This window comes from Mixophyes fleayi, chromosome 4 (assembly GCF_038048845.1).
Source record: "Mixophyes fleayi isolate aMixFle1 chromosome 4, aMixFle1.hap1, whole genome shotgun sequence".
NCBI lineage: Eukaryota > Metazoa > Chordata > Amphibia > Anura > Limnodynastidae > Mixophyes > Mixophyes fleayi.
In genome coordinates this window covers 64,832,069-64,850,006 of record NC_134405.1, presented here as the reverse complement: position 1 = coordinate 64,850,006, position 17,938 = coordinate 64,832,069, and the positions used below count along the sequence as shown (strand labels likewise).

The following is a 17,938-nucleotide window of genomic DNA, read 5'->3' as shown; positions in this document are numbered from 1 at the left end:
CATGTTTAGGGGGATTACCATTGCATTGACCCTGCTTCCTTGGCCTCAAGATTCATTTGAGGTTTGTTGAAGAGATTAAAGCCTAACTCAATTTATTAGTATTTTCTCTATGTTGTCTAAAAATTGTCACAGCACTTAAAAAAACCAAAACAACTTGAGGTATGGGTGTGTGTGTGTGTGTGTGTGTATGTGTGTGTATGTATGTATGTATGTGTATATATATATATATATATATATATATAAACACTTTTTTGCATAACCCTTCTGAAATCTTGTCTTCCTTCTGGTCCTGCTGGGTAATCCCGTTTGCATGAATTGGGTTGAGAACCCTGCTATGTCCCTTGCAGGGGGGTGTAAAGTATGTGCCGATCTAGCTTGGAATGCACTGAATGCGGAAGTAAGTGGCCTCTGCCCATGCTTGTTCGGCACTGACTGGTGCTGCCACAGAAACCTAGTGCCCCTGGGCTCACCATGCCGGTCTAGGACATATAAGTGGGTGAGACCGGTGCCCGCTGCTGCCACCTCTCATTGTTTGACGTGACCTCCTGGCACGGAAGGGGTTAAACCGCCCTCGGCTCCCTCCTTGTTTACTGCTGCTCAGCCGTAGCCCCGCCCTCTGCGTGCCCCTCTTGTTTTGTATTGGTCGGGAGAACTTAGCGCGTTCCCTATTTGCTGCGCTGAAGTCCTGCGGTCGCAGCTGATTGGACACTCTTGTAGTGGGTGGGGCGGCTTTGCCTCCACCAACATGGCGGCTGCAACTGTGCGGCTGCTGTTAGTAGCCGGATTCGGGGTGACACCAGCGGCGTCGCTGGTAGGTGAGGCCGCTGACCAGGCCCAAGTGCTGGGGCTGCGACTGGAGGATGGTGCCGGAGCGTCCATGAACGGTGGGGTAATAAGGGCTCGCCCTGGCTCTCGTTTCCGGCTCCGTCTCTATGGATCAGAATTACGAAATGATACCTGGCCCTGGCTGTCCATTGGGGCCCCGGGGGGCCAGGGCTGCACCCCTCCACCAGACTCCCCCCTGCAGCTACTAAAGGAGTTTATGGTGTGCAATGAGCACTCGGGCCTGGTCACTGTGCAGGCTCAGCATGGGGTCAGTGGGGATAGAGGCCTCCTATACCCCTTGTGTATTCGTCAGGGGGAAGGCTGGGCCCTGTACACAGGGGGGGACACGGTCATCACTGTGTCTGGGGATGAAGAGGAGGAGAAGTCACCCTTGGGGGAGGTAGAGCAGCAGCAATGTGTCCTGTTCCCTCCCAGCACTAGGAGTCAGGAATACCTTGGTCCCAAAGACAATTATTTAGCCATTTGGCTCCTGGCTTTTCTAATTGTCCTCTGTGTGCTGCTCTCAGGCCTGGTACGAGGGCTTCAGCTCAGCACTCTAGCCCTAGAGCCTCCAGAACTTGGTCTCCTTAAGGACTGGGGCTCCCCCTCCGAAAGACTGGGTGCCAATCGGTTGGATTATCTCCGGACTCGATGGGGAGGTTATACACTTATTTCCCTGTTGTCCCTCTGCTGTATCACCAATTCAGCTGTAGCTGTCTTGCTTTACTATGCAATTGACTCAGTAGCTGTTGCCATCTTTTCAGCAGCTGGACTGCTTTTAATTGCTGGAGAGGCCCTACCAGCTGCCATCAGTTCCCGCTGGGGTCCTTGGTTGGCATCCAAGTGCCTTTGGCTCACCCACTTCTTCTTGCTTGTTGCTGGGCCTATTTCATTTCCCTTATCCTGGCTCCTTAAGAAGGTGTTTGGACAGGATCCGAGCTGCTGTCGCTTGAGACTGAGAATTTTAGAGATGGCCCGATGTGGGGATCCCTACAGTGAGCTAGTGAGGGACGAATTCAGCAAGGGAGCTTTGAGAAACAGAACAGTGGAGGATATATTAACACCTGTGAATGATTGCTTCATGCTACCCAGCGATGCCCTCTTGGACTTCAGCACCATGTCCAGCATCATGGAGAGTGGCTACACCCGTATCCCTGTATATGAGAACGAGCGCTCCAACATTGTTGACATTCTGTATGTGAAAGACTTGGCTTTCGTGGATCCAGATGACTGCACCCCTCTGAGCACCATAACTCGCTTCTACAGTCACCCTGTCCACTTTGTGTTCAGTGACACCAAGCTGGATGCTGTGCTGGAGGAGTTCAAGAAGGGTGAGGGAGCAATGTCTGTATATGGGTGTGTTTGGCACATGCAAGTTACTGTCCTCCCCTATCCTGAGTAAAGGTGGGGAGCATATTTCAGAGAGAGTGGGGTCAGAGAGGGCACCTTACTCATGATGGGTGATTAGCAGTCTACAGGGATATGTGAGGAAATCCTACCTTATGTGAATCGCGATGGATTTACTGAAATAACCTTCAAGCAGAAATAGCAATGGTAAATACAGTAAGGGACTTGGGTGGGGGGTTTCTGGGGGGAGCGTATCAAATCATCCCCTTTACCTTGCTTCTAAGTTACGTGTCAGTGACCTTAGTGCTAGGCCCAGTTCAGTGGCAAGTAGATTTTAGCTTTTCATAGTAACTAGTTGCATGCCTTGTCCATCACTGGAAACTTGGGTGGGTTACTTTCACTTGCATAACCCGTTGTGTGTGTCTCATGCTTCCACAGGTAAGTCACACCTGGCCATTGTACAGAAGGTGAACAATGAAGGAGAAGGAGACCCATTCTATGAGGTGATTGGCCTAGTCACGCTGGAGGATGTCATAGAAGAAATAATAAAATCGGAGATCCTGGATGAATCTGAAGACTACAGTAAGGAATAGTTTAAATTCTCTGGATATAAAACTTCTGATCACCATAGTCACATGGGTTTTCTGTAAAGGCATTTATCTCTGTTGTACAGGTCAAAGATTTAGCCGTAGGGCTGCTTTAGCACTGAAGTGGTTGAAGTCGCATGACTACTGACAACACACATGCTTAAGGGTAATTGAAAGGTCATATTTCATGCAAGAGAGAATAAGTCCTGCGACTTTCTGTTCTATTTGGTTAAGACACATGATAACAACTAAAAAGTAATCATGAGGTGAAATTCAAGACCAATTTGAGTTTAGTGTCACCAAAGCCTATTACAATGCAGCACTTCTCCAGCCATAAAAGTGTACTGAGCTGAATATCCAGCAGCCACACTACAGTGATAGGGAGAATGTCACATGAGAAGAGTGAAGTGACACTGGTGTGTTTACTCTGCATGAACTTCACAACAGCTTCTCTGGCTCCGGATTCTAATCTGCCTGTGTGAAACTAGCCTGAGAGTTCCAGCTTCAAACAAAGGATTGAAAGGGTTTTAGGAGAGGATAAAGCAGTTATAAGACACATCTGGACCAGTGGTGGGAATCAAAGAAATTAACAACCGGTTCTCTGCCCTAATGACGGTTTGAAGTATACAAAAGATATACCGTAAGGTAATTTAATATTTCATGTATGTATTACTCAAATAAGAACAATAAGAGGTACACATAACTAGATTATTATAAGAAAGCGTTTTAAAAATATTAAATACCTGACCAAAAACTAAAAAAAAAAATATAAAGTGCCAACAATGGAAGTTACATGGCAACACATACATTGAATCACAATAGGAATTTAATTTAAATATAGGCAATAAAAGAGTACAAGTTATTAAGACATTACACAGACAAGAGCAAAGTAGTAAACAACAAATATTATAAAAGCTGCATAATGATAAACTGCCTCTTGATATTGATATAAATAATTTATCTAGTCAAACCCAAGTGTGCGTGTGTATAAAATATTTCTTATTTTATGCTGCTAATATCAACATAATAGTAATGAATCATGTTATGCCACACAGTAGTGCCCCCAGTTCATATTATGCCACAGTAATGCCCCCAGTTCATATTATGAACACTGCCATGCTGCTTTTTTCGGCCTCTTGCTTCTTTTCCTTCACTTACCTTTTCTATCGGCTTCTTTCTTCTCTTCTTGTTTTCTTTCTTGCTGGCTCCTGTCTGCGACGCTCTATACTGAAAGTCGGGCGTGATGACGTCACGCCCTACATTCAGTGCGGACGGAGCAGTTGAGGAGTGCCGACGCCGCAAACAGTTGAGTATTTTTTATTTTTTTTTAAGTACCCTCCTCCTTCCCCCACCAATGAAGAGGGTGTACTCTGGAGCAACGCCAAACTCGCCTTAAAATTAGGTATCTGTTCTGGCGAACCGGCTGAATCCCACCACTGATCTGGACCCTATTAGGTGCACTGTTATTAATAAACAAATCTTCTCTTGGAATCACTTAATACAACAGTACAATATCCCATAACATTGTACGACTTGTTTGGTGTCTGGTTGGCTGTCAGTGGCTCTCTAATTTGTAGCCTTGATAAATATTTGTTTTAATTCTGTATATACTATAATAAAACACTGCATTATAACACTCCAGCATTAATGTTCCTGCTAGGGAAGGTTTTCAAAACTGTATCTTATGAGAATTGTATGTTGATTCAGTGGACATCTGTAAACGAGTTACCCAAGAATTCCTTAGTGAAGGGTCATAGCTGGGAAGTTCACACATCAAAACCAGATGCAAATCTGTGATAAAGACTTTTCAGTATTTCTTTTATAAAATATGAATAGGAGAAAAATGAGCATATCACATGAGTTACTTCCATGGTCTAGTTGTTTATACAGGAGATTGCCAAGCATGGATTGTTAAAAAGCCCTGTCTTCAAAACTAGTAAAACCATAGGGTCCTGATCCTGAAACCCATTTCCATTGATGCGGCACTTGTTGTATTGCTCAGTTTTCCAGTCTACAGAGTTGTGATTCAGAGCAGGTCTGTTATGGACTAGTGTGGGGGGAGCTGTGTGGAGGAGAATGTACTGCTTGTCCAGTCACCTTCTCCGCCACACTGACTACATCCACCTGAAATCAGCATTCTCCGGGCATTGTAGCCGTGCAAGTGTTGTCCCAGCAGGTTTACAATTTGGAAAAGTGAAGCTTTGTTTAAAAAATGAAATAGATGCATATATATATTGTCAGTTAATAAAGTGATGTAATCAATACGATTTAGTGACAATGTTAGGGTGTACGACAGGTTCAAGATAAGGTCCATTAGTGCTTTAGTGACCCTGTTGTCCAAGACGCCTAGCAGAACATATCGGTTTGGCCTCAGTTTGAATGGACTGAAATATACGTCCTCCACACAGACTGCTATTTGACATTTTTCTTTTTTTTAACCTTGTAGGGCAGACTGTAAAAAAGAAGCATCCCAAAGTGCATCCTATGCCGATACCCCGAGGAGGGGAAGATCTGTCCTTCTTCAAATCTAGTGACACGGAGCAGAAAGTAAAGATCTCACCACAGCTATTACTGGCTACTCAGCGCTTCCTGTCACAGGGTATTTCCTTATAGCACACCATTGTGTCACCATCTTCTACTGTCTGTCTCTGTGGTCGCCCTTATCCGCATATCCTTCCACTTAGCCACACACTTCCCGTATGAGTTTATTGTACATGGCCAGTGTGGGTGTTTTAGCACACCATCCTGTGTGTAGCCCAGTACATCAGAACGCCGGGGCTTCCTGGTCAGCCCATCTGCTACCATACTCTTTAAAGATATTATTTTATGTATGGGTGCATCCAGACACACACACTAACATTATCCTCTTGGGCAAGGCAAGCAGATTGCGTAGCAAGCCATGTCTTGTGAATGGATCGCGGTCACTTGGAATGAAGATAAAAGAAAATACATATTATGTGACTTGTTTGTTTTGTTGTCAGAGGTGGAGCTGTTCAGTACCTCCCGGGTGTCAGAGAAGGTCCTCCTGCACCTACTGAAACTCCCAGGGGTTACACAGGAGGTGAAATTTGATGACAGTGACCGCCTGTCCGCGGAGCACTACCTGTACCTGCGCAGCCAGCCGGTGGATTTCTTTGTTCTCATTCTGCAGGTGGGTACATGGGAGTCATGGGTCGATGGACGTTACTTCTATACCGGAGTGTACTTACTTTTTTCCTCTTGGATTTTTAGGGCCGGGTACAAGTGGAGATTGGGAAGGAAGGTCTGAGGTTTGAAAATGGGGCCTTTACTTACTATGGTGTAGCTGCCCTGAGCCCATGTCTGTTAGGTGAGAACATTACATGTGGGGGTGGTAGTGTCACTGGGCTTGGGAGTACTTGTTCTGCTTGTGTCTGTATAAATCATACAGTAATAAAGAAGGAATCCACTGTTCTTGTTGCCTTTACCTTCTCCTGTTTAGGTCCACACTCCCCTTCCAGCGGCCGCGAGCAGTCTGGTTCTCCAGATTCTGGTTTCTACTGTCCAGATTATTCTGTGAGAGCTTTGTCTGACCTGCAAATAGTTAAGGTGAGAGCATAGTGTCCATTCATAGTGACTGCTGCGGTCTTGTTATTGTACATCTCTTACTACAAAGCGGGCATTGTACACCCAGAAAATTACCACCTCATGTCCAGGTATTCATTTTTATCTTGTAAAATGGGTTAAATGTTAAAGCTGCATTTTCTGTTGTATAGTTTATTGCCGCTGTACCAGCCTGCAACACGTACAGCTACGCTAACACTCTGCCGCTGTACCGGCCTGCAATATGCCGGCACAGCGGCAGAGTGTTAGCGTAGCTGTACATATTGCAGGCCGGCACAGCGGCAAAGTGTTAGCGTAGCTGTACATATTGCAGGCCGGCACAGCGGCAGAGTGTTGGCGTAGCTGTACGTGTTGCAGGCTGGTACAGCGGCAGAGTGTTAGCGTAGCTGTACGTGTTGCAGGCTGGCACAGCGGCAGAGTGTTGGCGTAGCTGTACGTGTTGCAGGCTGGCACAGCGGCAGAGTGTTAGTATTGCTGTACTTAATGTAGGCCTGTGTGGTACGCCCAGGTGTGTCAGTACCTTCCAGTATGTACATCTTTCAATGACCAGAAGCCTGCACAGATGTGCATCACAGAGCAGAGGCTTACTGCAATGTATGTGGATGGCATAGAATAGTTACATTATGATGTTCTGCATCTCTGCATTTCTTTCATAATTAGCCCCATTTATTGCAGACTGTGGATTGTGCTGCTGGTTATTCTATTAAACAGAAGCAGTGGAAAATCAGGTTATAGCTGTTCTAAGCTCACATTTTACTTTATGTATTTAGAACAGGTCATTACGTGTCTTTGTCAGTCCAATAAGCATAAGTGGGTTGAAGCAAATACTAGGACTATGCTGCTATTTCAGGCAGTAACCTTCCCACTTGTTTTACCCCATAGTACAGTCTACTGCCAGAAATAATCTGGGAGGAGAGAAGGGGGTTTTGAATTGACATCAGAACAAGAAGCCTGTTAATGATTAAATGACAATGGCATTGCTTCAAGAACCATTCTGAGGGTCCTTGTTTTGTAAACTATGCAGTAGAGATATTACAGATATATTTAGTCATAACTGAGTTTGAGAAATCTTATGGGGAAAATAAAATTGGTGTTCTGAGTGCTTGTTTAATTCAAACCGGTTATGTCTTTAGCACATTTGTCAAAACATTCTTGGTCTGGAGTGTTGTTTAAGGTTTTCTATTTGTGATGGTCATTGTACCCGGTGCAGGTCTCTCGGCTGCAGTATCTGAATGCCCTCCGGACCTCACACACTGATGCCCAGTCTCCAGATAGCATAGAGCTGAAGATATTTCCTAACAGTCGAATGCAGCTACTGAATGACAGGAACGCTGACTCAGGTACAGGACTGAACTCCAGGGCTGGGCTACTAAGCACATTGTTAAGACAAACACAATATTTAATTAAACTTCCAATTTTTAATGACATGCGCTGTAATCAAAATGCTAGTTATTAGGTTTTAGGTTATTTTTATAGATTAAAGTTATACCATACATATAAAAACATAGATGTATCAGACCTTTTGTAAAATAGTTGTAATATGGGTCAGAGTTTCCCTTAAAGGTACTCTAACTTCAAATATGTGTTTGCATCCAGTGCATACTGTACTCTGCACAATTAAGCAATGTCCTATGACCAGTAGCAGTCAATCAGATGTTTGCTTTCATTTTCTAAATTGTGCTATGAAAAATGAAAGCTATAATCTGATTGGCTGCTATGAGATACAGCACATTTGTGCCATTAGCCCCATGTTGTCTAAGCCCCATTGTATTATTCCATGTGTCTGGCCAGGCTATGAGCAAATCTAAATGTTATGTCCACACACGTTTGTTTTTGTTTCGTTTTTTCTTTAAATTGTGGGTGAAGAGGGTAAAAACAAAACAATTTGTATTCGCCCTCTTCAGCTGCAGCCTTTGGTCTCTGTACCCACCCACCAGGAGGTTTGTCATGCAGGAGTGTGTAAGCCTACTGCTGGATGCTCACTCCCAACCTTCTGTCCTGCGGGGGCTACAGGCTGTATATGCCCATGGCCGTAACTAACCAAGGCAGCTAAGGGGGGTACTTTTATTTTGAACCACCTTTCACCAACATCTTTTCTTAAAAGAAAGGGGGAAAAAAACATTTTAAGGGGTGCATCAGCCATATGCAGACCTTTAACATTACAGCTGGCCCCTCTGTTTCTTGGTCGCACCATCAAGTTGTTGTACTGTGAGTATTCTAAATGTGGAGGCCTCCTATAAATCTAAACAAAAACGTGGACACCCGTGCAACTGACACTATACAACTAAGCCAATGAAATAATTTGCATTGATGATAAAACCTCCTCGGTTTCAGACTATAGGTTGTCTGTTTTATTGTGGTGATTGTGCTCCTACAGATCAGATTGGTGGAGCACATGACAGCAGCGGTCACAGCACCCCTCCTTTCCTTACTATGCAGTTTAGGACTGATAGAAAATCCAAATAGGACTTAGGAATGTTTAATCCACAGCGATAATATAGTAACTTGGTAATAACGTCTGTTTAGCAGATGGTATATTCTGTTACAGATTTGGTTAATAAATTGCTTGTATGAGCCGACTCTCACATTTTGCCCTCACTGTCATGTATAATATCATGGAAAACCCTGTTAAATGGTGCTCACAGCACACATGACACACTGTAAAATACCTGACAATTCTATTTCTTCAGCTTTATTTTAATGAGCAACATGAAATATATTCCCATAGCACTGTAGACAAACTGGGTATGTGCCATGCACAAAATCCAAGATGCCTACCAGTACTGGGGTCATGAGTTCGATGCCCGACCATGTCCTTATCTGTGTGGCGTCTGTATGTTTTCCCTGTGTTTCCTCTGGGTGCTTCGGTTTCCTCCCACACTTCAAAAACATACTGGTAGGTTAATTAGCTGCTGACAAAAATTAACTCTAGTGTGTTTGTGTTAAGAAATTTAGACTAAGCTAGTCTCTGTACAGCGCTGTTTAATATGGTGGCGGCTATATAAATAAATGGTGATGATGGGGGCTTTAAAGGGGTTCTCTACCCAAATAAAACTACTTCCATCTCCAAAAGCCTGTTTAACCCCTATAATGGAAATGATGATTGTTTTATTTATAGTACCTGGCTGACTATATCGGTACTGATGGAGCTTTGTACGGACGCTGCCCTGGTCTGGGACTAGTCCATAGACCTGTATTCCCATGCGTTTTCTCTGCGTTTGTTACCCAGCACTATAATGTGTATATGACATATTATAGAGGCAGTAAAGCCCCATGGAAACCCAGGTGTATGGACCCAAATCCATTACCGGTCTGTCAGATGAGTGATGTCAAGGATCACCTTTCAGCATCATTAGTAATAACAATTCTTTCTGTTATTACCGGAGAAATGGAAGATTTTAACATTTGGCCGGGGAGACATGGTGCAAATAGCAAACGTGTGACCTAACCTTACCAAAAGCACCAAATCTACCTAACTTGAGCTATTTACGACAGAATTGTTCAGTGGGGCTTCTAATGGAGTTTTGGTGCCAAGGAGACAAGTGCCGGTAGTCTGCAAACTAGGGCCTAAAGTCATTGTTCTATTGATGGCACCATTACGCACAGACTAGATGATTTCTTAATTATCGTGTGGTTACAGAACAGTTCTGCTGTATGCACCATATTCTTATGTCTGTGATTCCAGCGAGATGAGGAAGAAATATGCATTTATACATTTCTTTGTACCAGTTGAATGAGATTCTCATTCTGCCAGCCTGAGGTTGGTACACGACTGTTACTGGCAGTCTTCCCTTCAGAGTCTTTCTTGTTCATCTCTGTAACCCTGTCTTTTTCCAGCACTCCTAATCAACACTGCCGTTATGGGCACAATTGAGAGTGTCAGCTAATAGCTGCTCATGCTGGTAAATGCAGAGGTAACTATACATCTATAGATTATCTATGTGCTTGATATTGCTGCTCTAGAAAGACAATGCTCCTAAGCTGGATTGCCCCGTTGCTTGCTGCATGATCACACTGGTGCATTGCATGTCTTAAAGGGAATCTATCATCATTTCATTTTCCTTGACCTTTGTACTTGTTAATTTGCTTGTTTCAATTATAGATTTAGCATTAAAGAGCACCCGTTGCCTACACCCAATGAAGGAAGTCAATTTGTGGGCTGAATGTACATTTAATATAATATAGTCTATACATTCCCTAGGAACAAGATCTATCACAAGGCTTCCTATTGATTTGATAGTCCCTGTTCTCATCATTGGTTTGGTCCACAAAGCGGCAGCTGCTCCTGGGTGTAGTTAATGGGCACTATTGTAAAGGTACCTCAATCTGGACAAATGCTACCCTTGTACCCAGCCATTGTATATTATATCTGTGTGTGCAGATGCTCATACTGTACAGGGGTGCCAACGCAGTACCCAAGACTATGACAGATTCCCTTTAAATATGGCTGCTTGTTGTGATGATCCGTCTGTTCCTCCTAAACACCTGATCATGTGATCTCCTCTGTCACATATTCCATGTACACCTGCACCGAGTAACAGTGAGTGTTTGGGGGCAAACAAACTCAAAATGTTTGGACAGCACCTTCTCTCCGTTACTTGAAACCAGGATCAAGCTGCTGCCGCTATTGGAGGACTCTGTCGTCATTGCACTGCTGAGCCTGACTCACTGTTAGCTCTGATCTATTCCCACTAGTGTTGGCTTTCTAAGCACACCCTCCTAACCTTTGTTTTCATGTCTGCCTTGTATGTCCCTGGTCTATGTATGCTCTGTTTGGTGCCTTACAACTCACCAGCAAAAATATCTCCTCCAGAGAGCTCTATTAGGAGAGGTATCCACAGCTTCCTATAACAACTGTTACCAATGTTAAAAGATCTTTCCACTCCAGTTAGGGAGCTGGATTGTAACCTAAAGTGGAAGGAACAACTATAAGACTGGAACTGAACTCTACATTTTATAGTCTAGGATGACCTGATGTTATATCATTTAACCTAAATGTCCACTCTGTTCATTCAGAAAATCATACAGAAGTTGCCTGTGCCCATATTCCTAATCACGGCCTTGAGTCCATAACATAACATTACACCTGGCAGGAAGATAGACAATCAGAGCAAAGCATTTATCAGAAACACTACTCATGTTTCAATAGATGTCTATTCTATGGTGTGAAGGTTTTATATCATGTCAAAGGACATGGCTTGGGTTTGGCAATATATTAAAAAAAAAAAAAAAAGTTTGTTCTAAGTGTTATCTTATCCGCAAACACTATGAAACGGAAAAAGTCATTCAAGATTCCTCCAATTGGTCTCCGCAGTGACCACCCAGCTACTGTTCTATCTAAATTATATGGATCCTCCTGGAGAATGGCAGGAGACGCCTTCAGGTGTCCTCTGCTCCCCCCTGGGTCCCCACTAGGGGCTGTTCAACTGGGGGCACAGCAGCCCGTTGTTTATTACAGGGAAGGTAGAAATACCTGAGGACATTTTATATTAAAACAAACAAAAACTGGTGCGCAGGAAAATAAATTTTACCCAATAGCAGCAACCAGGCATTTGGCAAACTACTGAAACATGACCGATTTAATTTGATTAATTGTTGTGATGGTCATGTGTGTATATGGATCTCCTAGTGTGTGTCCCAACACAATTCTGTCATACAGTACATGGGACATAAACACCACATGGAGTACGGGACCATTTAGCTTCCAGGGGTAGAACTTGTCACAGCTCATTTTTTTTTTTTTTTTTATATATAAACTCTTTATTACACATGTCCCTGTTACTCCCTATGGCATTTGGGGTGTGTGGGACTCTTCAGTTTCCCCCCAGAAAATACTTTAATACTATACTCTACATGCATGTATGTATATCAAGCTGCATCATACATTGTACTTCTCCACCTCTCTGCTCTACCACTACGTGGCATTGTTGGTACTTGCTCTATCTATGTTGTGTTGTTCAGTGCCACACAAAAAATAAAATACATTTATTTTGCAGCAAAATGTCCTCTTATTTAGCCTATTTAGATTTAAGTGTTTTACAAACAACAATAGCAGCCTCATCAACATTTTTCAGTAGAAGTTGTGGCCGAGTGTTAGTAGAAGCTTTTCCACATTGGTATCTGCAGTTGCTGCCTTTCTGCAAGATGAGAATGACATTCATAGAACCCTATAATTATTTCCCATAACTCTGCTTCTAATGCTTGGCACATCCTATCCCTGCACCAGGACCCAGTGCCCTCACTAACACAGCAGATGGTAAATAGTTTTGAACAAGAATATCATCATCTTTACAAACTTATTTTTAAAGCCATTTTCATGCTTTTGTTACTTCTACCCCCTCACCCCACTGGTAATAAGGTAATTTGCAAATTATTATTAACCTTTCTGCTGCCTGCTTGTAGACAAATAAGCGTATTATAACACCAATCTACTTGTGAGCTGGAGATTTATGATGGCATATATCAATTTAGGAGATAGTAGTTGGAGCGGTCACTTCCCTCCCTCCCTCCCGGTCTATTCATTACAAGAGCTATTTGCAGCCACGACTGTTTGTTTTTTACATTACAAAACAATTAGCCCTTACATCTGCAGAGAAGCTGATTGTAAATCTCGTTGTCCAGCATAAAGGTGCAGAAAAATTAATAATATTTGCACATCATCTAGTTATCCATTGGCTAATATGAAGTTAAACAAAAAAATAGACATCTCCTTTAATAAACAGTTTAATGTGTGTATATTTGACCTTACAGAAGCGAGGAAGGAAGGACTGAGTGATGAAATGCAGCAGAGAGTGGAGTGATCATCACCCTAACCACCGTTACCTCACCGGGAAGCCTGGGGTCACCCCGACCAGAGACTCTTTACTGCCGTGGACAATGTCCCCAGCCACCTACTGCTGTCATTTCATTGTGCCATTTTTTTTTTTCAAAGGACATTACTATTTCAAGAAAGCATCCGGTGGATGTAGTGGGGTTCCCTGGCCGGACACAGGGACATCACATCTCTGCAGACACTTCCTGGGGCTACTGGAGGTTCCGTCCACTGACGCGTTTCACCATGAACACACAGAGTGTTCTGCAGAGGGGAAGACTGGAAAGTGAAGTTGTAGAGTTATCAGTACTTATTAGAAGCTATAGACAATGTTATATGTTTATTTTGTATTAAGCTAATCAGGGGCTGGGGGTGTGGAAATTGGAAACATTAACGAAAATGAAAACACTTTATCCTCATTTTGTGGTGTGTGGTGACTGTAACAAGGTTTCTTCACAACCATTGCTGCCACCGCCCTCACCAGGTGCTGCTGACAGGTCTCTGTCTGGTATTAACTCACTGATCAATCTAATCAATGGGTTCAGCACATCATTTCACCGTAGCCTGATCTTACAGTACTGGGAATCTCCAGCTTCACACACAGACCACACGGCCTGTTCATTGCATCTAATAAGTGTGTGAGCTATAACAATGTGACACCCACCTGCACCTCTACGAAGTCTAAGGAGAAAAAACATCAGCCATATTGGATGGAGCCAGGTCTGCAGCTGTTTGTCCTCTGCAGTCCTGTAAATCCAAGAACCCTTTACAATAATTTAGTAGAAAATGGCATAGCTCCTGGTGGCCGCCTTCTGCTGCCTATCGAGCAAACAAAATATACATCTGAACAAATGCTGTAATTCAGAAAATAGAACAAGATGCCAGTATTTAGGGTTGTTTTGTATAAAAATAAAAAGGAAAACTGAAAGAGGAGGACGTCCTCTGGCACAATACTATCATGTTTTACCTTGTGCAGCACAGTCCTCCCGTCAGAGTCTGTCTTGGCTGGGTCCGCTCCGTTCTTCAGTAGCAGCTCTACCACTTTCAGGTGTCCGCAGTAGGCTGCCCGATGCAGGGCTGTGCTGCCCCCATGTGTCTGAGCATTGCTGTCGGCCCCACTGTTAAGAAGAAAGCTGCAGACTGGGAAATGTCCGTGTCGGCTGCTGTAGTGCTGGAGAAGGAAGAACAATACTGATAGGGCCCAAACACCATGCTGTCTGGCACCAGGTCTAATGACTGCAATGCACAATAACTGGGAACTCCCCTGTTCCTGGCACCTGATGGCTCATACACACACAACAGGTGGGGGTCATTTGGCCTGAATTTCTGTTCTGTTGGATTCGATCCAATTTTGCTAGCTCAGAACAATCATTGAGAGAGCGGAGGTGGCGCAAACGCAACAATATTGTACTAATCTGGTACAAAACGACCAAGTCTGCATGTGTGTTCACTTGGAATGTACCGTTATAATCCCAAATTCAATAATGGGCTGGGCAACATCCACTGTTTGTGATTACTGGCCTATGTGGCCAGAGAAATATCCACAGGTCTATAGTATTGAGGTACAAGTGCTAATACTGTAAACGTCTGTTTTTCTGAATGACACTTCCTGCTAATTAAATGTATTGCAATTACTGGGAGCGCATAATGACAACATCTTACGCAAAGGTAACTTGATGGAGAGCTATAGACTGTAATATGAACAAGACAGCGTCTTTTCAACCAAGAGCACATTGCCCCCTACAAGTGTAAAAAACACATTACTAAAATCTGCATTTAGCTTTGTTTACAGCTGTTTTACACCTCGTACACCTGCTGCTAGGTGGGCACAAATCCCCCCACGTGCACATTACCCATCACACTACCAGCTGGCAGAGGAGGATAACACCATCAGCAGGAACTGCTGGTAGATGGAAACTCACGTTCTTTATGTAAATAGAGACTGAGCTCCTCAATGGACAGGATCCATGGCCGATCCATCCAGGTCCTATGATTAATACACACCCTATCCTAGCTGCTGCAACAACTAAGATGGCTTGGATCCCACAATGCTGATGACTCTCCTAGCAGGGGGACCATGACTCCTTGGGGTAGGGATTAATGGGAAGGTGTACAATCCCTTTACTTTATATCAGATTATAAATGCCACTTCTGTAAATGACGAAACCTAAAGTACATATCATAGATAATAACACAGGTCTCACCAAGGCTGTGTATCCAAAGTTATCAGCCAGGTTAGGGTCCGTTCCTTTCTCAATAAAGCGTTGGACCTGGCTCAGGTCTCCATACAGAGCAGCTGACCAGATTCCTAAATAGATCACAATATAGATCATGAGACTATAAATCAGTTGCATAACTTATATCCAAACTCTTAAAGAGTAGATCCCTGTTTTCACTCACTTCTAGCTATTAGTGATGTAACAAGTAGATAAGTAAGAGACACTTACCCATGTACTGTAGCAATCACATAAATCATCCCTAAGATCACCCATTATACATTAGCACACATGGATTGTGGTACTGTTCTATTATTTTATGTCCCAATATCTGTGGATTCTATTTTCTATGTTATGAAAAAAACCTTCCATTACAGCAGCTGCATATACTTTGTATACTAGTTTCTGCTGTTAGTGTCGCTTATTTTATGCATTGCCAATTACATGACAGCTCTTACAAGTTCCAAGTCATTTTCATGTTAACATGCTTACAGCACTAGATGTACTCTAATGAGGCAGTGATGTGCACAGCGGTGCGGGGGGTAGGGAGTTGTGCGGCCACGAGGACACAAATTGAAAGATCCTTTGGAGGGGAATAAACAGAGGGAGGACATTTAATTGTAACTCCACTAGGGAGTCTAGTCCCCCTACTATCCCCCAATACCTCTTAGTAAGAAAAGGGGGGAGGGGTGTGCAGAAGGTGCCACAGGACACATGTTGGAGCCCCAATAGTTGGGAGCCCAGAGATGTCAGTTCCCCATGGCTTGGAAACAGGTGTGTGTTTAAAGAAAGAGGATGAGCCCCATCAGCAACTGAAAGACCACTGGCAAAAATACCAGCAGGGTGATCCCCACCTTCAGGGATACCCCAGATGCAACAGCTTTCATAGCAGACGCAGTGTTTGCACTACAGGGTAAAAGGCAGAGTGTAAAAAGTACTACAGGTGCCCAATGGAGCAGCCCCCATACCATGAGATGGGGGTCCTTTGCACGGTGCAGCGCAGCTAATTGGGTGTAGGACTGTAAAGGAGGAGACAATGGCAGAGGAGTCCCTAGATGAGGGGATGTTTGCACTGTATGTAAGGAGAGAGTCTCTGGAAATTGGGATGGATGTACTGAGCATCTGTGAGGTGGTCAGGTGAGCTGTATCATATGCGCCTGTTATCTGTGACTGTGGAACTACTACTCCCAGCAGCAGCTGCAGCTGGTAATGTTATTGTTACTGCATCATGCACACACTAGTGTCCAGTCCACTCCTCTAAGCCTCTGGGCTGCCCACAAGACATTAAGCAGCCTATGTTCCCACCACAGTCCAATCATTCTTCCATTATTTAGGTCTCTAATGAACCCAAATGAACATGACAAGTGGAATTACTCTTATATAATAACCTGTGGCTCTCTAGCTGTGGTGGAACTACAAGTGCCAGCAGGCATCGCCAATGAGGGTCTGTTAGGGCACACTATACAGACAGCTTAAGAGTGCTGCGAGGTATATGGGGCACAGAGATATCCCAAAGTAAAGGCTACACTAGATATAATCACCTCTTTGGAAGTCCATCTCTTGCACAGTCTCCCGCACTCCCGGGGTTGCTCCCGTACAGCATGCATCACATCCCTGGTGCCCCTGTACCGTCATGTGATGGGAAGAGCAGCCGCCGTCCGGATTCATGGTAAATATAGATAACAGCGCAGGTTGCAACCTACAGCGCAGCCATGACACTCTCAGGCCGGCATTTACAGGCAGCCAACCAAAGCTGGAGAACTGTCAGCCAATCAGGTGGGGGCTATAGAGGCTGCCAATAGCAGGATCGATGTAATACCGTAAGCGTTGCCACCATCCGCCGGCAGATGGCGCCGTTACACAGCTCTGGCTGTGTATACAAAACATGATGCTTGAGATTAGTACTTCAGGTGATGCAGTAACCTCATGTAACCTGTAGATGTCGCCGTATACTTTGCTATTCTTGCAGTGCCCCATAATTTAAAAGGTTCATCCTCGGCCGAGCTTATTAGCATTTTCAGCAGTGTGTAATTGTAGCACATATGTATGAAGTTTGTAACCCTTGGTGCAATCAGTTCATAAAACTAACGTGCAGAGATGTTATGGGCAAAACTGTTTTTTAAAGTGTCTCCAAGGACTTGGATTCGAATTATACAGAAATTAGACAATGACAATTGAATTTGCTTAAAAAGTCGTTTTGATACAAAACAAAATCTAATATTAGTGTAATCTTATTTTATATAGATAGATATAAATATATAATATATAGATAATTACAACTCCCATACAAATGCACATACACACACTCCATATTTACCGTAGTTACTTCTTTTTTCATTTTCAAGGGACATAAGTAGTGTACCGGTTCAGCAGCATTCCTTCCGTGGACCACTTTTGGTAGGTACTACTAACCACTGTATACCAGAAACACTCCACAAGACCTGCGGTTTGGGAGATGCTCTGACCCAGTCATCTAGCCATCACAATTTGAACGTTGTCAAAGTTGCTCAGACGTTTGCCCATTTTTCCTGCTTCCAACACATCAACTTCAACAACTGTTCACTTGCTGC

The 17,938-nt window shown here is 43.7% G+C and overlaps 2 protein-coding genes across 4 annotated transcripts; one reads left to right on the top strand and one right to left on the bottom strand.

The window, feature by feature from the left end:
- Positions 1–269: 269 nt before the first annotated feature.
- On the top strand, positions 270–13,571 carry CNNM3 (cyclin and CBS domain divalent metal cation transport mediator 3). 2 transcript variants are annotated; one of them, XM_075207335.1, is made up of 9 exons: positions 271–2,156; positions 2,611–2,754; positions 5,206–5,358; positions 5,741–5,910; positions 5,991–6,087; positions 6,220–6,326; positions 7,552–7,681; positions 10,179–10,255; positions 13,092–13,571. In XM_075207335.1, exons 1-8 carry the CDS (start codon positions 746–748, stop codon positions 10,226–10,228), a joined length of 2,262 nt encoding a protein of 753 aa, XP_075063436.1. In that variant the 5' UTR covers positions 271–745; the 3' UTR covers positions 10,229–10,255; positions 13,092–13,571. The 2 variants fall into 2 exon arrangements, with proteins under 2 accessions (XP_075063438.1, XP_075063436.1); XM_075207337.1 differs by lacking the exon at positions 10,179–10,255 and having other exon boundaries at positions 270–2,156.
- ANKRD39 (ankyrin repeat domain 39) lies at positions 13,052–17,224 on the bottom strand. Of its 2 annotated transcripts, none has more exons than XM_075207339.1 (5): positions 16,910–17,224; positions 15,357–15,460; positions 14,120–14,323; positions 13,817–13,899; positions 13,052–13,431 (listed from the first exon to the last, which is right to left on the bottom strand). In XM_075207339.1, exons 1-4 carry the CDS (start codon positions 17,034–17,036, stop codon positions 13,834–13,836), a joined length of 501 nt encoding a protein of 166 aa, XP_075063440.1. In that variant the 5' UTR covers positions 17,037–17,224; the 3' UTR covers positions 13,052–13,431; positions 13,817–13,833. The 2 variants fall into 2 exon arrangements, with proteins under 2 accessions (XP_075063440.1, XP_075063439.1); XM_075207338.1 differs by having other exon boundaries at positions 13,817–13,971; positions 16,910–17,173.
- Positions 17,225–17,938: the final 714 nt, after the last annotated feature.